General features: G+C 48.7%; 1 protein-coding gene across 1 annotated transcript in view; it reads right to left on the reverse strand.

The window, feature by feature from the left end:
* The window catches only part of CS (citrate synthase), a 40,327-nt gene extending 23,439 nt beyond the window's left edge, over positions 1 to 16,888 (reverse strand). The window contains exon 1 of the mRNA XM_066585405.1: positions 16,692 to 16,888. Within this exon, the coding sequence (XP_066441502.1) occupies positions 16,692 to 16,742 (51 nt within the window). The 5' untranslated portion in view covers positions 16,743 to 16,888. The remainder of the gene's footprint in view (positions 1 to 16,691) is intronic.
* Positions 16,889 to 24,067: the final 7,179 nt, after the last annotated feature.

Consider the following 24,067-nt stretch of genomic DNA (forward strand, 5'->3'; position numbering starts at 1 on the left):
CTCTGACCCATTAATGTGTGCAGTCACATGTACAAATTTTTTCTTTTCCCACCCAGTTCATACAAGGCCGGCTACACACGGCTGGATTTGCATCCGCCTCCGGATTCTGCAGCAAGTACCGTCCATAGCATGCTATGGAAAAGCGATTTTTTTCTCTTCACACGAGCGGAAACCAATTGTAGCATGCTCTATTTCAGTGTGGATTCTGCACGGATGGCTTCCATTAAAATCAATGGAGGTCATCCAGCGGGCAGCCCTTCTCCTGCGGAAAAGTGGCAGCAATCCGCGCCATCGCCTAGCAACGAGGGAAGAGCTGAGATTTAAAAAAAAACAAAAAACACTAAAAACTGTAATGTGCATGTCCGACATCCGTAGTATAGAAGGACAGGTACAAGCGGATGTCGGCTAGACACAGGGTCGGATTCTGCTCCAGGCTTCCACATGCGGAATCCAACCAAGACTGTAGCATCTTCTATTCTGGAGCCATTCTCAGGCCAAAATTGCCCATTCAAGTCAATGGTGCATTAAAAAAAAAAAAAAAAAAAAAAAAAAACCCAACCAACAAAAACCATACCGCCTTGGACTTCGATAGTAGTTTTAAATTACATCAATTGCGCCACATTCCATTTTTTTTTTTTTTTTTTTGAGCATGACAAACGAATAAAACGGATAATTATCTCACTTTAAAAATGCAAAAACTAAACAAAGCCTGATGTAAAAATACAGTTTTTCACTGACCTAAATTGCCCTTGTGACTATAGCCCAAGGTCGGTGACCCTGCATACCAGATTTATCTGTATTGCAATGACCGCAGCGGCTCGCAGGCAGCCATGTGTAGTACAGCTTTTTTTTTTCTTCGCTTGTTTTTAGCGTGCCAACGCACTTAGAATCCGTTCGTGTGAGATCCCTTTAAAGGGGTTGTCCCGCGCCGAAACGGGGTTGTTTTTTTTTCCCAACAGCCCCGGCGCGAGACAAACCCGATGCAGGGACTTAAAAAAACAAACCGCACAGCGCTTACCTGAATCCCCGCGCTCCGGTGACTTCTTACTTACCTGGTGAAGATGGCCGCCGGGATCTTCTCCCTCGGTGGACCGCAGGGCTTCTGTGCGGTCCATTGCCGATTCCAGCCTCCTGATTGGCTGGAATCAGCACGTGACAGGGCGGAGCTACACGGAGCCGCTCTCCGGCACGAGCGGCCCCATTGAGAAAAGAAGAAGACCCGGACTGCGCAAGCGCGTCTAATCCGGCGATTAGACGCTGAAAATTAGACGGCACCATGGAGACGAGGACGCCAGCAACGGAACAGGTAAGTGAATAACTTCTGTATGGCTCATAATTAATGCACAATGTACATTACAAAGTGCATTAATATGGCCATACAGAAGTGTATAGACCCACTTGCTTTCGCGGGACAACCCCTTTAAGGGTCTATTCCGACAATGCAGCCGTCATGTAGTGAAAAGCACAGAAAAACTCGCAACACCGAAAACCACACATGATTTTCAGTGCAGCAGCAGTTTATACAGCAACAAAAAACGCTGCAAACTGAGGTAAGACCGCGTACGTTTCTGGAGCGCAGCTTTTGGCACAGATGGCACTGTCTAAATTACACCCTCTGAATGGTGACTCCAGTAAGAATGTTGCAAAGTGAGGGATCGCTGGCAGAATCACTTTACCTCTCTTCAAATATGGACACCTGAGAAGGTCAGAGAGCAAAAACAGGAAGCCGATGGAACTACTGACTGGAATCTATGGGGAGCACGTGGGGAAAAATAAAAGTAGTGAATTTTTTTCACAAATTGGGATTAGTGCAAAATTTGCAACTTTTAGGCTTTTTGTGCCATCTTGCCACTTTTTAAAAAAAAAAGTGGGAGAGGCTGGTGGTGGGAGGGTGTGGCCACCCTGGGCTAACAGATTTATGTACGATTTATGCCACAATCTGGTGTAAATTATGCCAGGTTAGACAGGTTGTACTTTTTGTGTGGTGCGCGGAGTTGCGCCCGATACAAGGTGGTGTGCGCCTTTTCATGTATTAGGTGCATTGTGAGCCGGGGAAAAGTATTATAAGACCGGCGTTTGAAATGTTGGGCTTAGTAAATATCCCTGTATATGTATATGGAAAACTAAAAAGGGAACCTATCAGCAGGTTCATTCTGGTCAACCCAGGAGCAGCGTGACCCGGGGAAGTTATGCCCCCACTTTGTGTTTTGGCCGGACACACTGAGGAGTTTCGGAATGAACAAACTTTAAAGTGACTCTGAACGGAGTCGGCGCCGGCCTCCCCCACCATATAGTGACACAAGCAGAGAGGAGCCGTCACGCTACATGATGCAGGAGGGAACAACTTGGGAGTTCCGTTCAGAGTCAAACTTAGGCTAGTTTCACATGGTTGAGAGCGATATCAGGCCATGAAACCAGACCTGATATCACGCAAAAACGCCTCCATCATGTCGGCGAGGTCGCGTTCCTCCAGTGTGGCTTTCAGCAAGTGTTTCCCATTGTTCTGAATAGCATCACATTCACGTCCACCTCGTGCGATGTGTTTTTCAGTCCCATTGACAACAATGGGCAAGGCGTTTCGAAGGACATGCCGCGATTTCCCCCCCACATCGAATGGGGGTCATATTCATGTGAAATTTGTGCGGATCGTGTAAATCTTTTGCAATTTACTCAATCGTGTGAAATCAGCCTTAAGTATGCTTATTCGGAAACGCTGCAGTGTTTTAGAACGCCACATCCACAGAGGCAATAGCCACAGCTGTCAGAGTCACACTGTCTTTGGGTCATGCAGCATAGACCCCACGACAGGTTAGGTTAACCCTTTCCAATCCACTGCCTGACATTTTCCTACACTCCGATTGAAGCTTGTACAGCTCCAATGTCAGAAGATATCCGACAGGGTATTCTTACCGTCTATTGCCAGCCACTCTGCTGTCGGAGCCTCACTGACACGCGCACACATGCTTTAGCCAGCAGATGGCACCCTTGTATAACAGCAAAAAGAGAAAGCCTTTTAGTAAACCCCGAACCCAAAATTGGATTGGAAAGGGTTAAGGCCACATTCCCACGGCAATGTGCGAGTCTCGCCTGAAGATATTCTTGGGCGCAACTCACATCAGACAACCCACAGACACGTCCCGTGTGTATCCAATTCTGGTCTGCTGTAATTCTTTTCACATGGACCATCGATCTGTGTGAAAGCCCACATGTGAATAGCCTCATACAGTCCGTAATACATGGACAGAATATAAGCCTCTGTGAATGGGGAATAAAACACAAGCAGAAATCAGACACTTCCAAGTACTGATGAATTACATTGTGGGCGTATGATGGACATTATACAACTACTGCAACAAGATGCGACATTTTTGCTGTAATGCCGGAAAGAAGAAGAAAAATAACCCTTCACAAGTCTGAAGGTATCAGCAGTTTGTAACAAATATATTTGATTATGAAATGTACAATTGTGCAACAAGAACAATCACTTCCTAGCGGTTGGTAAAGTCTCCCAAGTCAGTGACAAATGTAACCCGTGCTTCACACCCACTGACCTAGAAACCAGGGCTTGTTAGAGACAACACCCCGTCCGTATACAATGTAACAAGCTAGGCCTCAGAAGGAAGACACAAAGGTTTCCACCAATTCTTCTGCTAGGTCGAGTAGAGGAGATCCAGAGAGAACATCCAAGTCTGCTCCGAACTGCATCCCCCCCAACTCCAGGTCAGCCGTCGCCCCCATAAACAGGTTCCACTGATGCTACACAAATTACTGCACAATCCCAATCATCTGGCGTCCTCGCACCAGATTCGCAGACCTGCCCCTTCACACGGCGTATGTGTGAGGATGGAACGCCTGATTTCATATGGTTTGTTCACACTTCCATATTTTGAGCGTGCATTTCAGTCACACAAAACACAGTATGTTCAAGTGTTATGCGCAACGGCACACCAAATATCCCCATAGAAGTCAATGGGGGGGGGGGGGGGGGGGGGGGTGCGCAAAATGCACAGATAATAAGCATGCAGATTTGATACACGGCATAATTCTGCTGGAAAACATCTGAAACTTCAGACAAAATTAAGGCCCGATGATCGCTCAAACGACAGTTTAAGTGACAGCTTTGAGTGATCATTTTTGCTTAAACTTTTAAGTAGCTACTCAGGAGCATTTAACCCCTTCACGACCAAGGACGTACCGGTACGTCATGTGGCCGCGGGGTATGTATGAAAAGAGGTTGCGATGCAACCAATCAGGAGGCTGGAACCGGCACACGTCATGGGGCGGAGCTACGCGATGACGCGAAAAGGGGGAGGAGCCAAAACGCCGATGCTTCCAAGACCAGCCGAAGGGAGAAGATGCATCTGCGCAAGCGCGTCTAAAAAAGCAAGAAGACACCGAAGTTAGACGGAACCATGGCAACGGGGACGCTAGCAACGGAGCAGGTAAGTGAATAACTTCTGTATGGCTCATATTTAATGCACAATGTACATTACAAAGTGCATTAATATGGCCATACAGAAGTGTATAACCCCACTTGCTGCCGCGAGACAACCCCTTTAATGTCTTTGAAAAAAAAAAAAAAAAAAAAAAAAAAAAAAATTGTAGAAAAAAACTATACAAGTTTGGTATTGTAGTAATCGTACCGACCCATAGAATAAAGTTATCATGTCATTTTTGTTGCCGTTTGTGCGCCGTAGAAGCAAGACGCACTAAAAGATGGTGACTTTTTTTTTCCATTTTACTCCTTAGAATTTTTAAGGAGTTTTTCCGTACATTATATGGTACTTTAAATAGCACCATTGAAAAATACAACTCGTCCCGCAAAAAACAAGCCCTCATACAGCGATGTCGATGGATAAATAAAGGAGTTACGATTTTTTTAAAGGGGGGGAGGAAAAAACGAAAATGGAAAAAGAAAAATGGCCTCGTCATTAAGGGGTTAAGTGTGCGAATGAAGCCTTCACTGAATGCAGTTAATAGCCCAAGGGCTATTATCTCTGCTCAGTTCCTTTGTTCTCCAGCGGGAAACAATGCTATCAGCACTCCCCGTGGAGAACTTCTGATAAAAAACCCATTTACACAGAGCAATGATCGCTTTAAAAAAAAAAGAAAAAAAAAAAAGACAAAAGGCGATCGTTTTAGCGATAATCGGTGTGTCTAAATGTGCGCCCATCGCGCACTGCTAGCTGATCGTTAAATTCAGTCCAACCTAAAAATCATCATTCAGCCTTATCAGCAGTTCTCCACGGGGAGTGCTGATGGCATTGTTTCCCATGGAGAACAAAGGATCTGAATGCAGATAAGAGCCCTCGGGCTATTAACTGCTTTCAGCTAAGGCTTCATTTGCACACCCAATTGCTCTTAAGTAGCTACTTAATAGTTTATGCAAAATTATCGCTCAAAGCTGTCACTCAAACTGTTGTTTGAGCAATCATCGGGCCGTGTAAATGGACCTCAAGGCTGATCGACGATTTTTAGGTTAGACGAATTTAACGATCAGCTAGCAATGCACAATGGTGCGCATTTAGACGCAACGATTATCGCTAAAACGACTGCCTTTTAGCGATCCGCTTTGAAATGGCTAAAGGCCCATTTACACAATCAGTGCACCTTTGCCAGCTCAAATGAACATACTCTGCGGGCAGAAAAAGTACAGTAAAATATGCTGATATGCATGCAAAAAAAAGCATAGTTCATTCCGCAGATACATTACACTGAGGCGTGCAAACCCCTGCGAGAAGAAAAACTGCTTTTGCTTTCAACTTTAGGCCGGATTCACACAAGTGTATTATATCTGCATTACGAACTCCATCATGGTCTGGGTGCGGATACCAGCGGTTGAGCTGGAGCACATATCCGTATCACGCACACATAAATGCAAGTGTATCATCACCGATATGGAGATAACTTGTATTCAGACAGCGGGATAAAACCCACAACTGCATCAGAAACCGCAGCAAATCTCAGTAAAACCAAAAATGGTTTTTCTAGCAGCAGTTTTTAAATTGCACTTCTGAATACACAACCGTATTTGTGCGCGCAATACGCCGTGAATATAACCTCCTGATTTCATGTTGTCCGAATAAAACACACCTGAATACTGGGTTGTATTTACACGCGTCTCGCCGCACGATTCTCTCGTCCGTGTGAATGCACCCCTACGGCTGGGTTCACACGGGCGGAGTTGCCGCAGAATGTCTGTGCGGACTTTGTGCACGGAAATTCCACCCACGTTTTTAATCCCGGGATCAGCCAGCAAAGTGGATGAAATTTGCAAAAATCTCGTCAACACACTGCGGCCAAGTGGCGCTGAAATTGACATGCGGCGCAAAAAACAAAGACGCAGGATGTCAATCCTTTCTCTGTTTCTGCAGCAGACTCTCTCCTCTCTATGGGGAGAGATGGCTGCAGCAGAATGCCAACAGCAAAGTCGCTCCAAAATCCACGACTAAAGTCCGCGGGTTTTGAAGCTGCGCTTATCCCGCGGAAATCTTGCAGTTTTTCCGTGCGGTCATCCTGCGAGATTTCCAGCCTAAAGAGATATTCTCATCCCCCACTTTTATGGCATATCCACAGGACCCGCACCTATATCTAGTTTTAGCCCCCACGGCCCGGCTCTGCTACGCTTCTTGTGCGACTCCCATTGACATCCAAACTCTGGACTACTTTATAAAGAGCGGTGTTCCCATCGTGGCCAGGTTTGATTGAGATGGGAGCTCCTCTTTAAAGGGATGTTCCCATTTCAGCTTTTCATGGCCAAAAGGGGAAAACCCGTCCCTCTGTTTCCTTCCACCTGTTGGACACAGCAGGACGCTGTTTGCATAGCTCTTATTTAAGCAATAGCTACGGAATGAGGGAAACACAATGCATTACACTGTTGCCATACCTCCCTGAGTTACCGAAACAGCACAGCGTGTCATTCACTTCAATGGGAGTCATGCAAACAAAGCGCCCGGCTGTTACTGTAGTCATAGCAGTGGATTCCCATCTGAGCTATGAAAAGAGGAGGAGCGAATACCCCTTTAAAACGGGAACCTATCATGTCCCCACAAATCAGCAGTGCCCCTCTCTAAAGTTTCCTCACACCTTCTAGGTGCGCTCCAAGGAGAAATAATACCCTTCCTGACCCGCATCGCAGGCCTCTCACTAACCAAGCCAGAAACCTGCTGCACACTGATGAGGGGCAAAACCCCGAAACAGCTGTCTGTGTATGGTTATCTTCTCCCTATGTAGAAAATGCTGGCTTTGGCTCACAATTCCCAGTCATTGTCACAAGGCTTGTTAAAAAGTCTGCCATATACTTGTAGGTGGCGCTGTAGAGGCATTGTTCCATTTTTTTTTATTTGCATAACTAACGACTGCCATGACTTATCTACCATCTCATGGATCGAGCTGACATCTGACCTTGAGGGCCAAGGACACTTCAGGCATGGATTACTTCCTCATGTATGCTGATAGATGGCTACAGGTAGAGGAATCGGGTCGATAGCTCTGCAGTACAGTCCGTTTTGGAAAACCGCACAACGGGGGAGATTTATGTAACCTGTCTGTTGCCCATAGCAACCAATTACAGAGCAGCTTTCATTTTATTACAGCACTAAGAATCAAAGCTGCGCTGTGATTGGTTGCTACGGGGCAACACACTAGTTTTCTCTTAGTCCACTTTCCTAAATCTCCCCCATTGTTTTACAGCACACAAGAATATTCTAGCTTTTTTTGCTACCACTATATAAAACAATGAGGCTGCGCTCACACGTAAAAACTGTTGGAACCTACACACAAATAATTGCACGGACATCGTGAAAGAAAATGGGAAAAAACCTGCAACAACATACTCGGCCACCGCACAATGTACGGAGCCATACCTGTACTGGAGCATCACCTTCAACTCAGCCGATTAGTGGGGGTGCAGTAGCCAGACGCCCACGGCTGCGATACCAACATCCTAAGGATAGTCACCAATAGTAACGTCCTAGAAAACGCTTTTAAGTCCGGCTCAGCTTTCACTTAGCTCCTTATGGCCGGTCATATGCAACTGTGTGCCAGCGCACCGCGCATGAATATGCAGTAAGTACGCAATGACATGCGTGCTGCCAAACCGCATACATTAACTTGGCATGTATTATTTGCGCCAAGATAGAGCATGCCAATTTTTTTTGCGCGCATTGTTTAAGCAGCACAATTAAAAGTCAATGGGAGATTGGTATTGCATATTAAATGCGCAGTAGCATATACTTGTGTGAGACCGGCCTCACACGGGCAAATTGTCATTGTGCAACATGCGATGCCTAATAGCCCCTTGGTTTGTATTGGGCCACTCACACATTTCAGTTTTTTCGAGTGAATGGGGTTGTCTGAGAAACAAACAAACCAAAAAATAAATACTGTGTTTCCCGGATAAGCCCTACCCTGATTTTTGAGGGGGGTTTGAAATATAACCCCCCCCCCCCCCCCCAAAAAAAAAAAGGAAGAAAGAAATAAGCCCTAGCTACACTAGATTTAAAGGAAAAAGAAAACAAAAGAAAAAAAAACACAACACCCCTAGCCGTCAGCATCCCAGTCCCTTGCGCTGGCCTCCAGTGCTGCGGCAGGCTGCCGTGTCCTCTGCACCAAAAGCACCCTCTTTCTAGTATCGGGGTTTTGAATACCCTGCTTCCAGCAGGCAAGTGCTGTTATTGGACCACGAGCGCCGCTGGCTCAGCCAATCGGAGCCGACGCTCGATCATTCACAGCTCTCCACTGAATGGCTGTGATTGGTTCATAAAATGCTGGCTCTAATTGGCTTAGCCAGTGGCACTCATGATCCAATCACAGCACTCACCTGCTGGAGGCGGGGTTTTTAAAACCCCCTTAGTTACCAGGAAGAGAATGCTGTCAACACGGAGGACACGGCAGCCTGCCGGAGCACTGGAGTCCAGCGCAATGGACTGGGATGCCGGTCGGCCTAGTAAGTGTAAGACACCCCTCGAAAATAAGACACTGTGCCTCTTTATTGGGCAAAAAAAATAAGACAGTATCTCATTTTCGGGGAAACACAGTATCGCTATATATATCAGCAGGGCAGACGCTAATATAAAAACCACAACCGACAGCAAACTCACTTGTCTTCAGCCCCTCGGGACTCAGCTAAAGGTCTTCCGCTGCCCTGTCCTACGCTGCCGGAAGTCAGGTGACGACTGCAGCCTCTGATTGGCTGTCCCAAACTCCTAGTACCATGGGGGCCAGGTTCTGAGCGCTGATGGCAGGAGTTCAGGACAGAACTTCCAGCAGCGGGAAACCAAGCAGCAGGAGCCAGGGTAAGGCAGGGTTGAAGACAGGCACATATGCTGCCTTTTTATTTCATCACTGGGCCGCCCATTAAAAAATGATGTAGCATGCTGCAGCTTCCATCCAACTATGGAAAACAGGCTGCTGCAAAAAGTACATCAAAACTTCTTAAGTTGTGCCCAGCTCTGGCATGAAAACACTGGCTGGACACAACTGTTAGGGTAGGTTCACACAGCGGAACGCGGTGCGGTTTTCCACGGCACATTACGCCCCAAAAGAGTTGTTTTCTGCAGCGGAACAGGTAAAATCCGCCCGTGGAATCCTGACGTTGAAAATCCTGTTTCCGCGTCAAGTAGCGGCAGGTGACATCTAGCTGTGGAGATCCTCATTCCCGCTTCAAGATTCCGACTGCGGATTTTGTCCATCGATGGGGCAAATTCTGTTTGCAGAACTGCGCCAAAATCTGAAGCTAAATGCTGTGGATTTAGACAGTTTTAGAGCTGCAGCGATTCCGCCGTGTGAACATAACCGTATATTGGAACCCATCCCAAACATCAAGCAAATTGCATGCGGGGAGGCTTCACCCATAGCTAGTCCGTCACAACCGCAGTATCTGCACTTCCGGGTATTACACTGGAGAGGATGCTTTATACCCGAAACTGGATCTTAAGAAGTCCTCAGAGTATCAGTTCACAGAAGCCCGACTAATGCTGTGTAATGCTGACAAGGCTCCGAAATAAGAGCCGACTTACGGAAAGCGTTTGTGACTACAGCCCTCGCACCCCCGGGTCTTCAGAGAAGTGCAGACGGGTGAAGGTTTCTCAGTAAATGTTCTACAGTCTACTATCTGCAAGAAACCCAGCCGGGCCGAGGAGTCCGACGGCAGCCAAAAGGACTGCAGACACCTGGAGAAAACTTTTGCCAGTTTCCCCAAACGAAGGGGGTCTAGGCGGTATAAAATACTCAAGTAGTCACAGGTCTCCATCAGCGGACATCTGACAGTTCTCTACAAGCGAACAATTGTCATAGCTTCAGTGGCAGGTTCACAGCTAGCACCGGAGCGCTGCGACGCTCTGCAGTCTCCACCACAGTAACTGGCAGGGGTCCAGCTGACAACCCCGGCCATCTCATCACATGACAGCAGGAGCTGGCCAAGAGAAAGGATCGCTGTTACCCAATGCAAACTTCAATTTTCCAGAGTCGGTTAAACATAAAAGCGATCTGATTGCATGAAGTCCGGGGGTGGAAACAGAAAAAAAAAAAAAAAAATTGGCCAACTTATTAGTATTCCCTCTATGGCTAAACAGATAGAGCATGCTGTGATTTGGTTTCCCGCATCATGGTGCAAGGAAAAAAAAAAAAAAAATCTTAAAATCGCTCAAAAGAATGGGGTTCATATTCGTGCATCTCGCAACGCATAAATCTTACACGTGGGAAAACGCCCTTATTTATCAATCAATGCGGCTGTCTGAGGGCTTGTTTATTGTGGGACAAGTTGTTTTTTTATATAATGTACTGGAAAAAAACGCTTGAAAAATTCTAAATGGAGCGAATTGGGGGGAAAAAAAAATCAGGGGGGGGGGGAGGGGGGCCGTCTTGTTTCCACGGTGTACACACTTGCAGCAAAAATGACATAAAACTTCATTCTATGGGTCGCTACAATTACTATGATACGAAATATACATTTTTTTTTTTAATCTTTTTTTTCCGGCCATCATAACTATTTTTCCGTTAACGTACCTGCACGAGGGCTCGTTTTTTTTGCGGGGTGTCCAGTAGTTTCTAGCGGTACCATTTTGGGGTACATATGACTTTTTGATTGCCTATTACATTTTTTTTCTCTTGGAGACGAGGTGACCAAAGCGCAACTGTAGTGGTTATTTTTTTTTCTAACGGCATTCACCGTGCGAGGTAAATAATGCATTACTTTCATAAATTTAGACAACGATAATCACTCAAGCGACTTTTGAGCGATCATTGTGTCATTTACAGTGCAAGATGATCTTTCAAGATGAGCGATCACCTTGCGCTGCCAGCGGAGGATGCAGAAGACAAGCGGGGTGTCCCGGCTTGTCTTCTGCATCCAGCTGTTCCCCGGCTCCGAGCGTCCGGCTGTTATACAGCCAAGCTCTCTGTGCGGTAAATGAAGAACACAGCTGGACCGCTGTGTTCTTCATACTTAGCCTGTTATCGGGGACGGTATACAGGTGAAACAATAGTGTCAGCTGTATCTCGCTGTGAATCCCTGATAAGGCTCATCGTTGTCTTTCAGCATGCTATAAGACAACGATGAGCGACGGCTTACCAAAAACTGCAGGATGTCAGTGCAGTTACACACAACGATTATCGCTCAAAAGATGGCTTTTGAGTGAATTTTGAGCGATAATCGTTGTGTCTAAAAAGGCCTTTATGGATGCAGCAATACCAAACGTGTTTTGGAGTTTATTTAGATTCTTTTAATATAAATACGGCAAAAAAGTTTGTTTTTTTTAAACTTACTTTATTTTTGAATAATTCATAAAACTTGAAAGTTTTTACTTTTTTTTTTTTTAACCCCATAGAGGATAAGCACTTGCGATGGTTTGATCGCTCCTGCAGCATGCTGTAATACCACAGTATTACATTATAAAGCGATCTGACAGGCATTCCATCAAGCAATGCCTTGTGCACGGGGGCTCTCAGAAGGCCCCTGGCAACCACACGGCACCCCACAATCTCATAGCAGGGTGCCATTCGGTCCCCCGGAACATCAATCGGGGCATTTAAATAGTCAGTATAGTCTTACAGAACAGGTTATATACTCTCCAGAGTCCAAGTAACAATTTAGTAGTCGAGCCGGTGGTGGAGAATCCAAGGGACCTTTTATTCCCCAACCACCAATTTCTTCTTTACCAATTTCCCAAATTTACCCAACACTCCTCCAACATCATTTAAAATAAACAGAGCTGCCATGCATCTATTCCTGTTACACTTGCCCAATTCAAGCATGGCTGCCCAAGCCTCAGTGCAGGCCGCAGCCATTTTTGTTTGCATAAACATGCGCTTTTCACGTTATAAATATTAGAGAGCATTCGCCTTCTCTTCAGCTCCTGGTGGGCCGAAACTTTGGCGTACCGATAGCGAATCAAGTTTTTACTTAATTTCTATAGCCTTTACCTCTGAAGCTCGCTAGGGTCGCCTCCAGGAATTCCATCCACAAGGCTAATGCGTGGATGGCGGGCTTCTCGCTCAGCGCTTCACCTTCTATGCGACATTTACACACAACAGGAAACAAGCGAACGAATAGCGAGCGTTTTTTCCTTGCATTTACGCGTACGATTATCGTTCAAATTCGTTTGATTAATTGTTTGAGCGACAATCGTTACGAGTAAATGGGCTATTAGTCTGCGCCAGAACAAGTGACCCTGGCACTGCCCATCCCTTCACCACCAGTAACACAGCTCTTCCTGGTATGAGGCAAGGCTGCAGGGAAGTGTCAGGTGACCTCTCTGGGCTCTGCAGGACGGGCGAGGCAGATGGGGCAAGATACTGTACGTGCCGGCAACCACCACCCAAACTGCATTATAAGGCTGCGCCCACACGGAGGCACATTTTCAGCAAAATGTCCGCAGCGGGCATTCTGCTGCAGATCAGCCGCAAAATGCCTGCCTCCAACCTGCACTATTTGGCATGAGTTTCGCGCAAATTCCTGTGCGGAATTCAATGAGAGGAGGTGAATCCCGCAGTGGAGACGGCGATAAAATTGACACGCCGCGGAATTATATTCACGGGTTTTGTGCGGGTTATTTCCGAATGGATGAGATGTTCTCGTCCACTTTGCTGCTACTGTAGATTCCGCTCCGTGTGAACCGCGCCGTAAGGCATCTTGTATATAACTAAAGGCCCCTCTAACGAATTATCCTTAGATTGAGTGATTTGCATAACTGCTAGACGTAAAGGCATCCGGTGAGCGAACGAGCAGCGGCACGGTGTTAGAGAATCGCTGCCTTTTATTTCATTTTTACATACAAGACCCAAGAAAATAGATCTCATTTTCTCGCGGAAAATCTTTTGGTATAAACAGTCGTAACAATTTACTAACTAGAAAGCGTCAAAAGGGTTAACTAGAGGCGGAGTTATGGTCCAACGAATAATTAATCTACCCAATTATTGTTCGGTGCAAACGACCTACAATCACTAATGACCGCTGCCCATGCAAAAGGGCCTTAATGCAAAGGAGACCGCCGCTCGCCCCCGGAAGGCCTAACGGTCGTCCCCAAAGGAGACCGCCGCTCGCCCCCGGAAGGCCTAACGGTCGTCCCCAAAGGAGACCGCCGCTCGCCCCCGGAAGGCCTAACGGTCGTCCCCAAAGGAGACCGCCGCTCGCCCCCGGAAGGCCTAACGGTCGTCCCCAAAGGAGACCGCCGCTCGCCCCCAAAGGAGACCGCGGCTCGTCCGAGAAGGCGTAACGGTCGTCCCAAAAGGAGACCGCGGCTCGTCCGAGAAGGCGTAACGGTCGTCCCAAAAGGAGACCGCGGCTCGTCCGAGAAGGCGTAACGGTCGTCCCAAAAGGAGACCGCGGCTCGTCCGAGAAGGCGTAACGGTCGTCCCAAAAGGAGACCGCGGCTCGTCCGAGAAGGCGTAACGGTCGTCCCAAAAGGAGACCGCGGCTCGTCCGAGAAGGCGTAACGGTCGTCCCAAAAGGAGACCGCGGCTCGTCCGAGAAGGCGTAACGGTCGTCCCAAAAGGAGACCGCGGCTCGTCCGAGAAGGCGTAACGGTCGTCCCAAAAGGAGACCGCGGCTCGTCCGAGAAGGCGTAACGGTCGTCCCAAAAGGAGACCGCGGCTCGTCCGAGAAGGCGTAACGGTCGTCCCAAAAGGAGACCGCGGCTCGTCCGAGAAGGCGTAACGGTCGTCCCAAAAAGAGACCGCGGCTCGTCCGAGAAGGCGTAACGGTCGTCCCAAAAAGAGACCGCGGCTCGTCCGAGAAGGCGTAACGGTCGTCCCAAAAAGAGACCGCGGCTCGTCCGAGAAGGCGTAACGGTCGTCCCAAAAAGAGACCGCGGCTCGTCCGAGAAGGCGTAACGGTCGTCCCAAAAGGAGACCGCGGCTCGTCCGAGAAGGCGTAACGGTCGTCCCCAAAGGAGACCGCGGCTCGTCCGAGAAGGCGTAACGGTCGTCCCCAAAGGAGACCGCGGCTCGCCCCCGAAGGCGTAACGGTCGTCCCCAAAGGAGACCGCGGCTCGCCCCCGAAGGCCTAACGGTCGTCCCCAAAGGAGACCGCGGCTCGCCCCCGAAGGCCTAACGGTCGTCCCCAAAGGAGACCGCGGCTCGCCCCCGAAGGCCTAACGGTCGTCCCCAAAGGAGACCGCGGCTCGCCCCCGAAGGCCTAACGGTCGTCCCCAAAGGAGACCGCGGCTCGTCCGAGAAGGCGTAACGGTCGTCCCCAAAGGAGACCGCGGCTCGTCCGAGAAGGCGTAACGGTCGTCCCAAAAGGAGACCGCGGCTTGCCCTACTGATCAGTGAAGACGCTTACAGACTCTTGGGAGTTCTGCACTCTGTAGGTGTCTGGCCAGAAGCAGGTGACATACTGATGAAGTAGGATTCCACCCCGGAACACCGTGAACCTTCCATCCAGCGCTGCTACATGGCATTCATTTTAACCTTCCATGAGGTGTCCAGATATCATATATCACGTGCCGCGACCGGCCAGAACGGAGTCACGCGAGACGTCTACAGGATCTCCATCTTTAAAAACTTCAACTCGGGGGGGGGGGGGGGGGAGAGCGCTGTCACCTTGGGAAGGTTAGCCAGCAGAACTGTACTTCACTAGTCTATGGAAGCGCACTATGTAACATAGTAGGTAAGGCTGGAAAAAAGGCATATGTCCGCCTAGTGCAGCCCATTACCCCCAATGTTGATCCAGGGGAAGGAAGGGGAAAAAAAACGGCAAGAGCCAATTTCCCCCCATTTAAAGGAAAAAAAAAATCCTTCAGGATTCCTATCTGGCAATTGGAATAATCCCCGACCCTTCTCAAGTCATCAGTGATATAACATGTAATATTGTATCACTCAATAAAGACATCCTGGTCCTTTTTATACTCTTATCAAATCGGCCATCACCCCGGCCTCAGGCAGAGAGCTCCATAGTCTCACTGCTCTTACAGTAAAGAACCTCCTATGTCGGGGTAGAAACCTATGTCACTACTTCCTGCAGGATACACATCACAGATACCCCACCGTCAGACTGCAGAGAGGACTTAGGACTGTGACTATCAGTTGACCTCTAACCTACTGACCAGTGGGGTCACCGGCACAATGGGAGGTCATGAAAAGATTAGTATTCCTCAGGATCATTCATCAATAGTTGATCAGCTGGGCTCCACCTCTGAAGACTCCGCCCAATCAGCCGATCAGGTGCCTGCTGTAATCACGCTAAACACAGGCGCAGCTCCGACCAGTGTTGTGGCCACCGCTTGTAACTACAGGGGCAGCTCCCAATGATTTTAAAGAGAGCTGTGCTTGCAATTAGCAGCGCGGACTACTACACGGAATCAGAGCAGCAGCTTCCACTCCATACCCGTGAGGCGTCCATCACATGATCAGTGGTGGAACCGGCCAATCAGCTACTGATGATCTATCCCGAGTGGCAGCATTCCCCTAGAAGACCCCTTTAAGGCACCTTACAGACGTTGGGTGTGGTTGCCATCGTTGACACTAAAGCAACAGCGCCGCCCTAGTGGAATTCTTGATAGCAGGGCAGAAACAGATACCGATTTCACATCTGCCATGTCCCCAATGGGGGGGGGTCTTCTTCAGCCTCCTGCGACCCAACTGACCGCCTCCTGCAAGTCAGGTGACCGCTGTGACCAATCAGAGGCCGCAGTGTCACTTGTCCTGAACTCCTGCCATCATGGATGTGAGCGCTGATGCCAGGAGTGCTGAAGGTGACACTGCGGCTTCTGATTGGTCACAGCAGTCACATGACTTTCAGCTGCAGAGAAACAGGCAGCCGGGGCCGTCAGCTGGGTGTCTGGTGGTCTAAGACAGGCAAATACATTATCACCCGCCCAGTAAAAATTTTTTGATACACGCCAAGATAGTGCGTGGTGAATGGCGGCAAGAAAACGTGTCATTACGTACTTACTTGTGCGCAGTACGCCACAACTTACAGCCCGGTGGGCCTGGCCTAAAGTGTGCAGATCCATCACATATCCTCCCCACTGTATCTGCAGGCTTCATGTATCTGCAGCCTTCATGTATCTGCAGGGGGTATCTGCCCCATAAATACACCCCAATGTCTCCTAGATTCCTCCATTATCTATAGACCTTCCATGCATACCACACGTTATGGGTCATACCAGCAGCACCGGATTCTACGGGGTCCCCCACACACCTGGCAGGGACAATCCTCCGACCCGCAATGACCCGTCTCTAATACTCACCTTAGCCCCGAGCATACGAGCGCACAGGCGGCCGGCGGTGATGAGGGACATGGCGGCGGCTGGATGTTGGTGTGTTACCAAGGACAGGCGGAGCCGGGACCGGGCTCGGAGCACTCGTAGCTTCTTGCTTAAACCGGCAAAGCCGAAAAGCGCCTGGGAGGCCGGAGCCGGGACAAGGTTGAAAAGGAGGACTCGAACCCCGCCCACTACCGCGTGACGTCACTACAGTCGGCACGTACGGCGGCCATCTTACGAAGGGCATAAATCTGACCTTTCCTTAGTCATTCCCAGGGTCACTCCTGTAGGGCGCATGCGCAGTAAGCTCTCATTTTACCAGTTCACCGCTTGAGTCTACGTGCGGCTTATAGTAACGCGTTTAATACAGTATGTTGGGGAGGGACTACAGTATCAACGTAGGGTGTGGCGCTACAACCGTCTGTGAGGAGGACGAGGAGACTGACAGAGCCAACGCCTCCGTGGTTACACACAGCGTTTGGGAGCTCGCCTTGAGTCACGTGACTGGACGTTAACATTGCGGAGTTGTGATTGGCTGTCAGGTTGCCGGCTTTGGGCGGGAAGCTGAGGGAGCTGACATTACACAGCGCTGCGCGGCCTCAGACTGTATTACATGAATTTGCTGTGTACATTAAATCCCCATATCTTATATTGGTGCATATTATACTCATGCCAATATATATACCACATATTAGGCGCATCACATACGGCCGTAAGCCCTAAGGTGCCTTTACACAGAACGACTATCCACGGAATGATCGCTTGAAAGAGCGAATTCACGCGATAGTTCTTCCATGTAAACGGCCGGCGTGTCAGTTATTGCGCTTCAGCTTAATAAAAAAAATAACCGATCAAAAGTCGTCTGGTATAAAGTCGCCATAATTCACGTTGTGAGATGCGCAAAACTGATACGAATATAAACTCCATTCTTCTGAAGGAACTTATTCACATAAGCGATTTTTTTTCTCCCTTGCAGCGATGCTGTGGGGATGAAAATCGCAGCACGCTCTATCTTATGGCGTTCCAGCGAAACGCCTTCCATAGCGTTGCTATGGAGAGCACAGCCCCCCTGTCCACGAGCGGAGAATCATAGCGATTCTCCGCTTGCGGCTGGCAAATCGCAGCATGCTGCGAATTGCCACGATTCTCCGTGGTGAGACTATCTGTCAGATAGGCTCACCGCGGAGATGTCAGCAGGCTCCTGCTCCCTGGCGGCGGCTCCCGTGGACAGGCAGCCTTAATACGCCGCCCTTCAAGGCTTCCGTGTGAAACGCAGGGAAATAGAGCACGCAGCGATTTATTTCCCCTGAATTTTATAAGCAGTATCCCCTCGCAGCTCCAACACTTTCATCGCTTCCATCCACTGCGTGTTACGGACTGCAAATACACGTGCATAATATGTGGTGACAGTACGCCCGTGTGAATGAGCCCAAATACAGATAGCCGTACCACACAAAATAGTGGATAACTAAGATTTACCATATGACCACATTGTCGGCATCACTTATAAACTTTCCTTTTTATGAGATGAGCTGACTTCCAAGATGGAGGGGGAGGCACAGCAGCGCTATAGTTGTGACTGGCAGTCATGGCCATCACATGCCTGGAGGCCACGATGATTGATGATCTGGCAAAACTCAATGGTCTGAACTAGCTGGGGGAGGGGGGGGGGGGGGAGGTTAAAAACATCCCTGCAGCGATAGATAAGGACTGCCTGGAGGTCTATATGCTACAGACGGTCCTGAAGGGGTTAAGCGTATATTTACACGTACTGGGTGAGGTGCGATAGGGTTGCCACTCTTTCAGAAAAAAATATAAGCAAAGGTTTAAAAAAAAAAGAAAAAGAGATGTTGATGTTTGGGGGCTGATCTTTTGATTTTTATCTCTGTAAGGGCTGCTTCACATTGGCGATCGCGATATTGCAGCAAAATCGCAACTTTTTTTCCCGCGACTTTTGAGTGTCAACACTGCCTTTTCCTCTCAAAAACATTACTGCCATTTGCAATCTTTTGCCGCGTTTTCTTTAATACGAAAGTCAATAGGACTTTCTAATATCAAAACCGCATCACACGAAAATCAGAAGTGCGTGCTTTTGCGATGCGATAAAAAGGAGGTTCCATAGGGAAACATGGGAGATGTTGACGATTTTATCGCCAGTGTGAAGGCAGGCAGCCTAAAGGAACCTTTAGGCCAGGCTTACATGATCGAGTTGGATCTTCGCTGTGAGCCCGGCCGGTGACCCTGCGTATGGCGAGTAACTGTATTACGTATGAACGCCGAGGCTCACAGGCGGTCATGCGCAGTACAGTTTTTTTTGTATTTCCTGCTCAGTTGCTTAGCGATGACGCGGATATCCGCAGCCCATACACAAGGTTAATTACGTATAGGCTATGGGTCACTTGCCTCCACTGACATCAATGGAGGCCGTCTGCGTGGATTCCATGATAAAATAGCGCATGCTGCTATTTTTCTTCCACTCACGGAATACACAATTCGTATCCGCGAGTGTGAAGGAAAAATTGAAAATACATGCCTTTCAATGCCCGCCTTTTACTACGGAAAGTCAGCACGGACGCTGATCGCGGAATCCACAATTCACATCCGGTCGTATGAGCCCAGTCTAAAGATATCTTTACTCCACCTGGAAATGTATGAATAAACGAACGGCTGTCTGTTACCATTGTTATAATATGGCGCTATTCCCCTTGTATTAAGGTGCCAGTCCGCAATTACTCCTGTATTGTGTCACCAGCTGGCAATGGCCCCATAGTGGCGCACAAGCCACAGATGCCCTCCCTACTGGGACACTAGCTGCTCACAACTTTAGAAAAATACACTTGTTGTTTGGGGACTATTCATGACCCACTATAGTCATGGTCATACATAGAATTCCTTGCACCCCGTAGGAAAATTCAGAATTGGGCCTTAAAAAAAAGTTATATGTATATTTTGTAAGACAAATCTTATATAACGGTAGGCTTAGATACAGCGGCTTAGCTATACCGTACCTCTAAATAATAAAGTTATCAAATAGTGAGATACAAGCTGTACACTGTAACATAGTATGTTGGAGGCCAAATCTGCGAATGGTTAGTCCCGATTGGGACTGTATAGATAGAGAAGAGAAAGGGGCCAAGGACCAAGCCCTGGGGTACCCCAACAGTGAGAGGAAGTGAAGAGGAGATAGAGCCAGTGAAGGAGACACTGAAAGAGCGGTCAGAGAGGTAGGAGGAGAACCAGGAGAGACCAGTGTCCTTTAGGCTAATAGAGCGGAGCATAGTGAGAAGCATGGTCGACCCTGTAGAATGCAGCGGAGAGGTCAAGGAGGAGTAGTAGGGAGCAGTCACCCCTCGACTTGGCTGTAATCAGGTCATTAGACACTTTTGTGAGGGCAGTTTCGGTCGAGTGGAGGGGGCGGAAACGGGACTGGAGGGGGTCAAGAAGAGGTTGTCAGAGAGAAAGCGAGTAAGGCGGGAATAGACCAGGCGTTCCAGTAGTTTAGAGATGAAAGGGGGGTTAGAGATGTGTCGGTAGTTGGCAGCAGCAGTCGGGTCAAAGGTCGGTTTCTTTAGAGGGGATATGATGGAATGTTTGAAAGGGGAGGGGAAAATACTAGAGGTCAAAGAGAGGTTGAAGATGGTGGTGAGGTGGGTGATGACAGCCGGAGAGAGGGACCAGAGGAGGTGTGAGGGGAGAGGGTCACTAGCGCAGGTGGTGGGGTGAGTGGCGGTAATCAGTCTAAAGACTTCTTCCTCTGTTGTTGGTTCGAGTACAGATAGTGAGTGATGGATGCAGTGCTGAAAAGACCGGGATCAGGGCTAGCTGGGTAATGTTTGGGGAATTCTTTACGGATAATTTAGATTTTTTTTTCTTTGAAATGTGCTGTTAGCTCACCAGCGCTGGGTCTGTCACGGGGGCCTGTTTTTTGGGGATAAGGATGGAATGCAAAGTGTCGGGGAGTCTTTTGTGGGATAGTGAGGAGACGAGGGAGGTGAAATAGACTTGCTTGGCATGTTGGAGGGCAATATTGTAGGTTTTAAGCATAAATTTGAAGTGGATGAAGTCCGCAGGCTTTTTGGATTTATGCCACAGCCATTCAGCACATATGGAGCACCACCGGGTGAAGAGCGGTTGGGGCAAGAACCAGGGTTGTCGTGGTCTGCGATTTATGACTTCATGCAGGGCGCGTCTGAGGGTGGTGGAGTAACGTTCGGCAGCCAGGTTGGGGCATGAGAGGAGAGAGATGAGGGACAGGGATGACTGTAGAGTCTTGGTGAACTGTTGAGTGTGGACGATCTGGAGGTTCCTGGAGTTGCAATTGATTGGGTGGTCTGGGGAAATGTTAGGGTGCCTAAGGGAGAGGAGACTGTGGTCCGAGAGTGGAAGGGGGGAGTTCGTAAAGTGGAAGGCGGAAAAAGATTAGCAATGACTACACCCCATCCTACCATTACTGCCAATGAACCATTCAATAATATCTTTTCCCAAAAGTACTATAGTCTCCTCTGTCGCCTCTTATTAAAGGGGTTCTGTCATTAGAAAAAAAAGAACAATACTTACCTATTCCTCCCCAGGCAGTCTTTTTTCCGCATCTTCTCCTTGCTGATCTTCTCCAGTCCCCCAGGTCACTTCACCGCAACCTGCCCGGACCCTCTTCCTATTGTTTTGGAGCGTCCATTCTCGGCACTCTTCTGCCTGCAGGTCAGGGTAGGTTACGTCCCTGGTGATGTAGCGTTCACTGCTTAGCAAGGAATGCCGAGCTATTACCGAAACTGCGCATGCGTTCTGTCTTGCCGCAAGTGTTCATATAGTATTGTAGAAAGACAGTGCGCTTGCGCAGTCTCGGCAACAGATTGGTACTCCCTGCTAGTGACGTAGCATACATTGCCCTGCATGAAACAGAATGCCGGCAATGTACACTTCATCACCGACAAAAGAAGAATCGTCCGGCTTGCGGTGAGGTGACCCGGGGGGACAGCAGGAGACAGGAGAAGATCGACAAGGAGAAGATGCGTTAAGAAGACTGATGGAAGGAATAGGTAAGTATAGATTTATTTTTTCTAATGACAGAAGAACCCCTGTAACAATGCGCCCCTCTGTAGCTTGCAGTTATAAAGGTGATCCCCTTTGTGGCCCCCAATTACTAATAGTACTTTCTTCTGTGGCCCCCATCTAGTATTAGGCCCAATGTTCACTTGCATGGACGGATTCCATTGCTGAATCCTGCAGTGGTATCTGTGGATGCCCACAGACATGGAGAGGAAAATACATTTTCTTACCTCTCCGGATCCAGCGGGGTCTCCTCTGTCACAGCCGGATCTTCTTTCTTTAGCATGGTGGATGTGTCGCATGCGCAGTGCTTTTTTTAAAAAATCTTCTGCTTTCCAGTGGATTTACTGCTCATCCACAGTGACAGCAGCGGGCGGTACGCGGATCGGACAGCTTCTATTCACTTCAATGGAAGCTGTCTGCACAGGATCCGCAGGAAAATGGAGCGTGCTGCGATTTCTTCCCACACGTGCGATCCGCACACCGGGAAAAAAAAATCACATCTGCATGCTTTTAGCTGCTTTGAGAATGCTAATGCATCCCTATGGGCGGCTTGATTTGCATATCTCCTTCGCAGATTCCGCAAATCAAATCCGCCCGTGGACATTGGGCCTAAGTGCTTCCCTTCGTGGCCGCGATGGTGTAAGTCAGGGGTGTCAAACTCATTTTCACCGAGGGCCACATCAGGCTTATGGTGACCTTCAAAGGGCCGATTGTAAGACAGTATTGTAAGGTCCTGTTCACACAAGCGTATTTGCGTACATAATATGCAGTGAATAGAAGCCATTGATTTCAATGAGTTAATTCACATGATGTATATTTTCACACAGCATGACCTATTTTGTTACCTACTACGCACCCCGATAGGCCATTAAAGTGAATGGGCCGCGCAAATACGCGGTTAATTGCGCAGGAAACCTGTGTATTCACTGCATATTTGCGCACTATTTCAGTGGGCCCATCTGCGTTTTTTTTCGTGTGCCCAAATATGCAGGCATAAGCCATTTTCGATTGTGCAAATACGCAGCGTATTTGTGTGACCGAAATACGTTTACGCCTGTTTAAACGAGCCCCAATAGTGACCCCTATAGTGGTCGCAGTAGAAATAGTGACCCCTATAGTGGCCCCAGTAGTAATAGTGACTCTGATAGTGGCCCCAGTAAAAATAAATAGTGACCCTCATAGTGGCCCCAGTAAAAATAGCGACCCCCACAATGAGCCAATTAGTAATAGCGACCCCCACAGTGGCCCCAGTAGTAATAGCGACTCCGACAGTGGCCCCAGTAGTAATATCACCCCCTGCAGTGGCCCCAGTAGTAATAGCGCCCCCACAGTGGCCCCAGTAGTAATAGTGCCCCCCACAGTGGCCCCAGTAGCAATAGCGCCCCCCCCACAGTGGCCCCAGTAGTAATAGCGACGCCCACAGTGGCCCCAGTAGCAATAGCGACCCCCACAGTGGCCCCAGTAGCAATAGCGACCCCCACAGTGGCCCCAGTAGCAATAGCGACCCCCACAGTGGCCCCAGTAGCAATAGCGACCCTCACAGTGGTCCCAGTAGTAACAGAGTACCCCTCAGTGGCCCCAGTAGTAGCAGGGTACCCCTCAGTGGCCCCAGTGGTAATAGCCACCCCCACAGTAATAATATTAACCCGCTCAGTAATAATAACCCCCCTCAGTAACATTAACCCCCATAGCAACATTAATCCCCCTCAGAAATATTCCCCCCCCCTCAGAAATATTAACCCCCTCCTCAGAAATAAGCCCCTCAGTAATAAGCCCCCTTCAGTAATAAGCCCCCCCCCCAACCCATATACTTACCTCCTCCTTGCTGCCAGCGCCGCTGCCCCTCTGCTCACGCTGAGCTTGGGTGCACACTGACGTCAGTGTGTGCGACCGACACGCTTCCTTCCTGAGTCCTCTCCTGTGGAACTGAAGAGTAGGGGACTCAGGGGAGGAGGATCCCAGCTGCACACTGATGTCAGAGTGCGCGCCGGGATCAGCGCTCAGGCGTGATTACCCGCTGGTAATCGTTACAGTGGTGAGCGGCGTCGGCACGCTGCGGGCCACATAACATGAGGCAGCGGGCCGGATTCGGCCCACGGGCCTTGTGTTTGACACCTGTGGTGTAAGTGATAAACAGATATACAGGTGGTGTGGGAGTTCTGTCACCGGTCCATAATGTTTAATGATACAAAGTGATTACTGGCACCCGCCTCTGGGTATAATTACCGGCCTAGTGGCAATCCTAGGTGTGATCGAAACTGCTTTTCTGGTGCTATTTTTACAGGTGATGCAAATGGGAGATAGTACATTGC

This window comes from Eleutherodactylus coqui, chromosome 1 (genome assembly GCF_035609145.1).
Source record: "Eleutherodactylus coqui strain aEleCoq1 chromosome 1, aEleCoq1.hap1, whole genome shotgun sequence".
Lineage (NCBI taxonomy): Eukaryota > Metazoa > Chordata > Amphibia > Anura > Eleutherodactylidae > Eleutherodactylus > Eleutherodactylus coqui.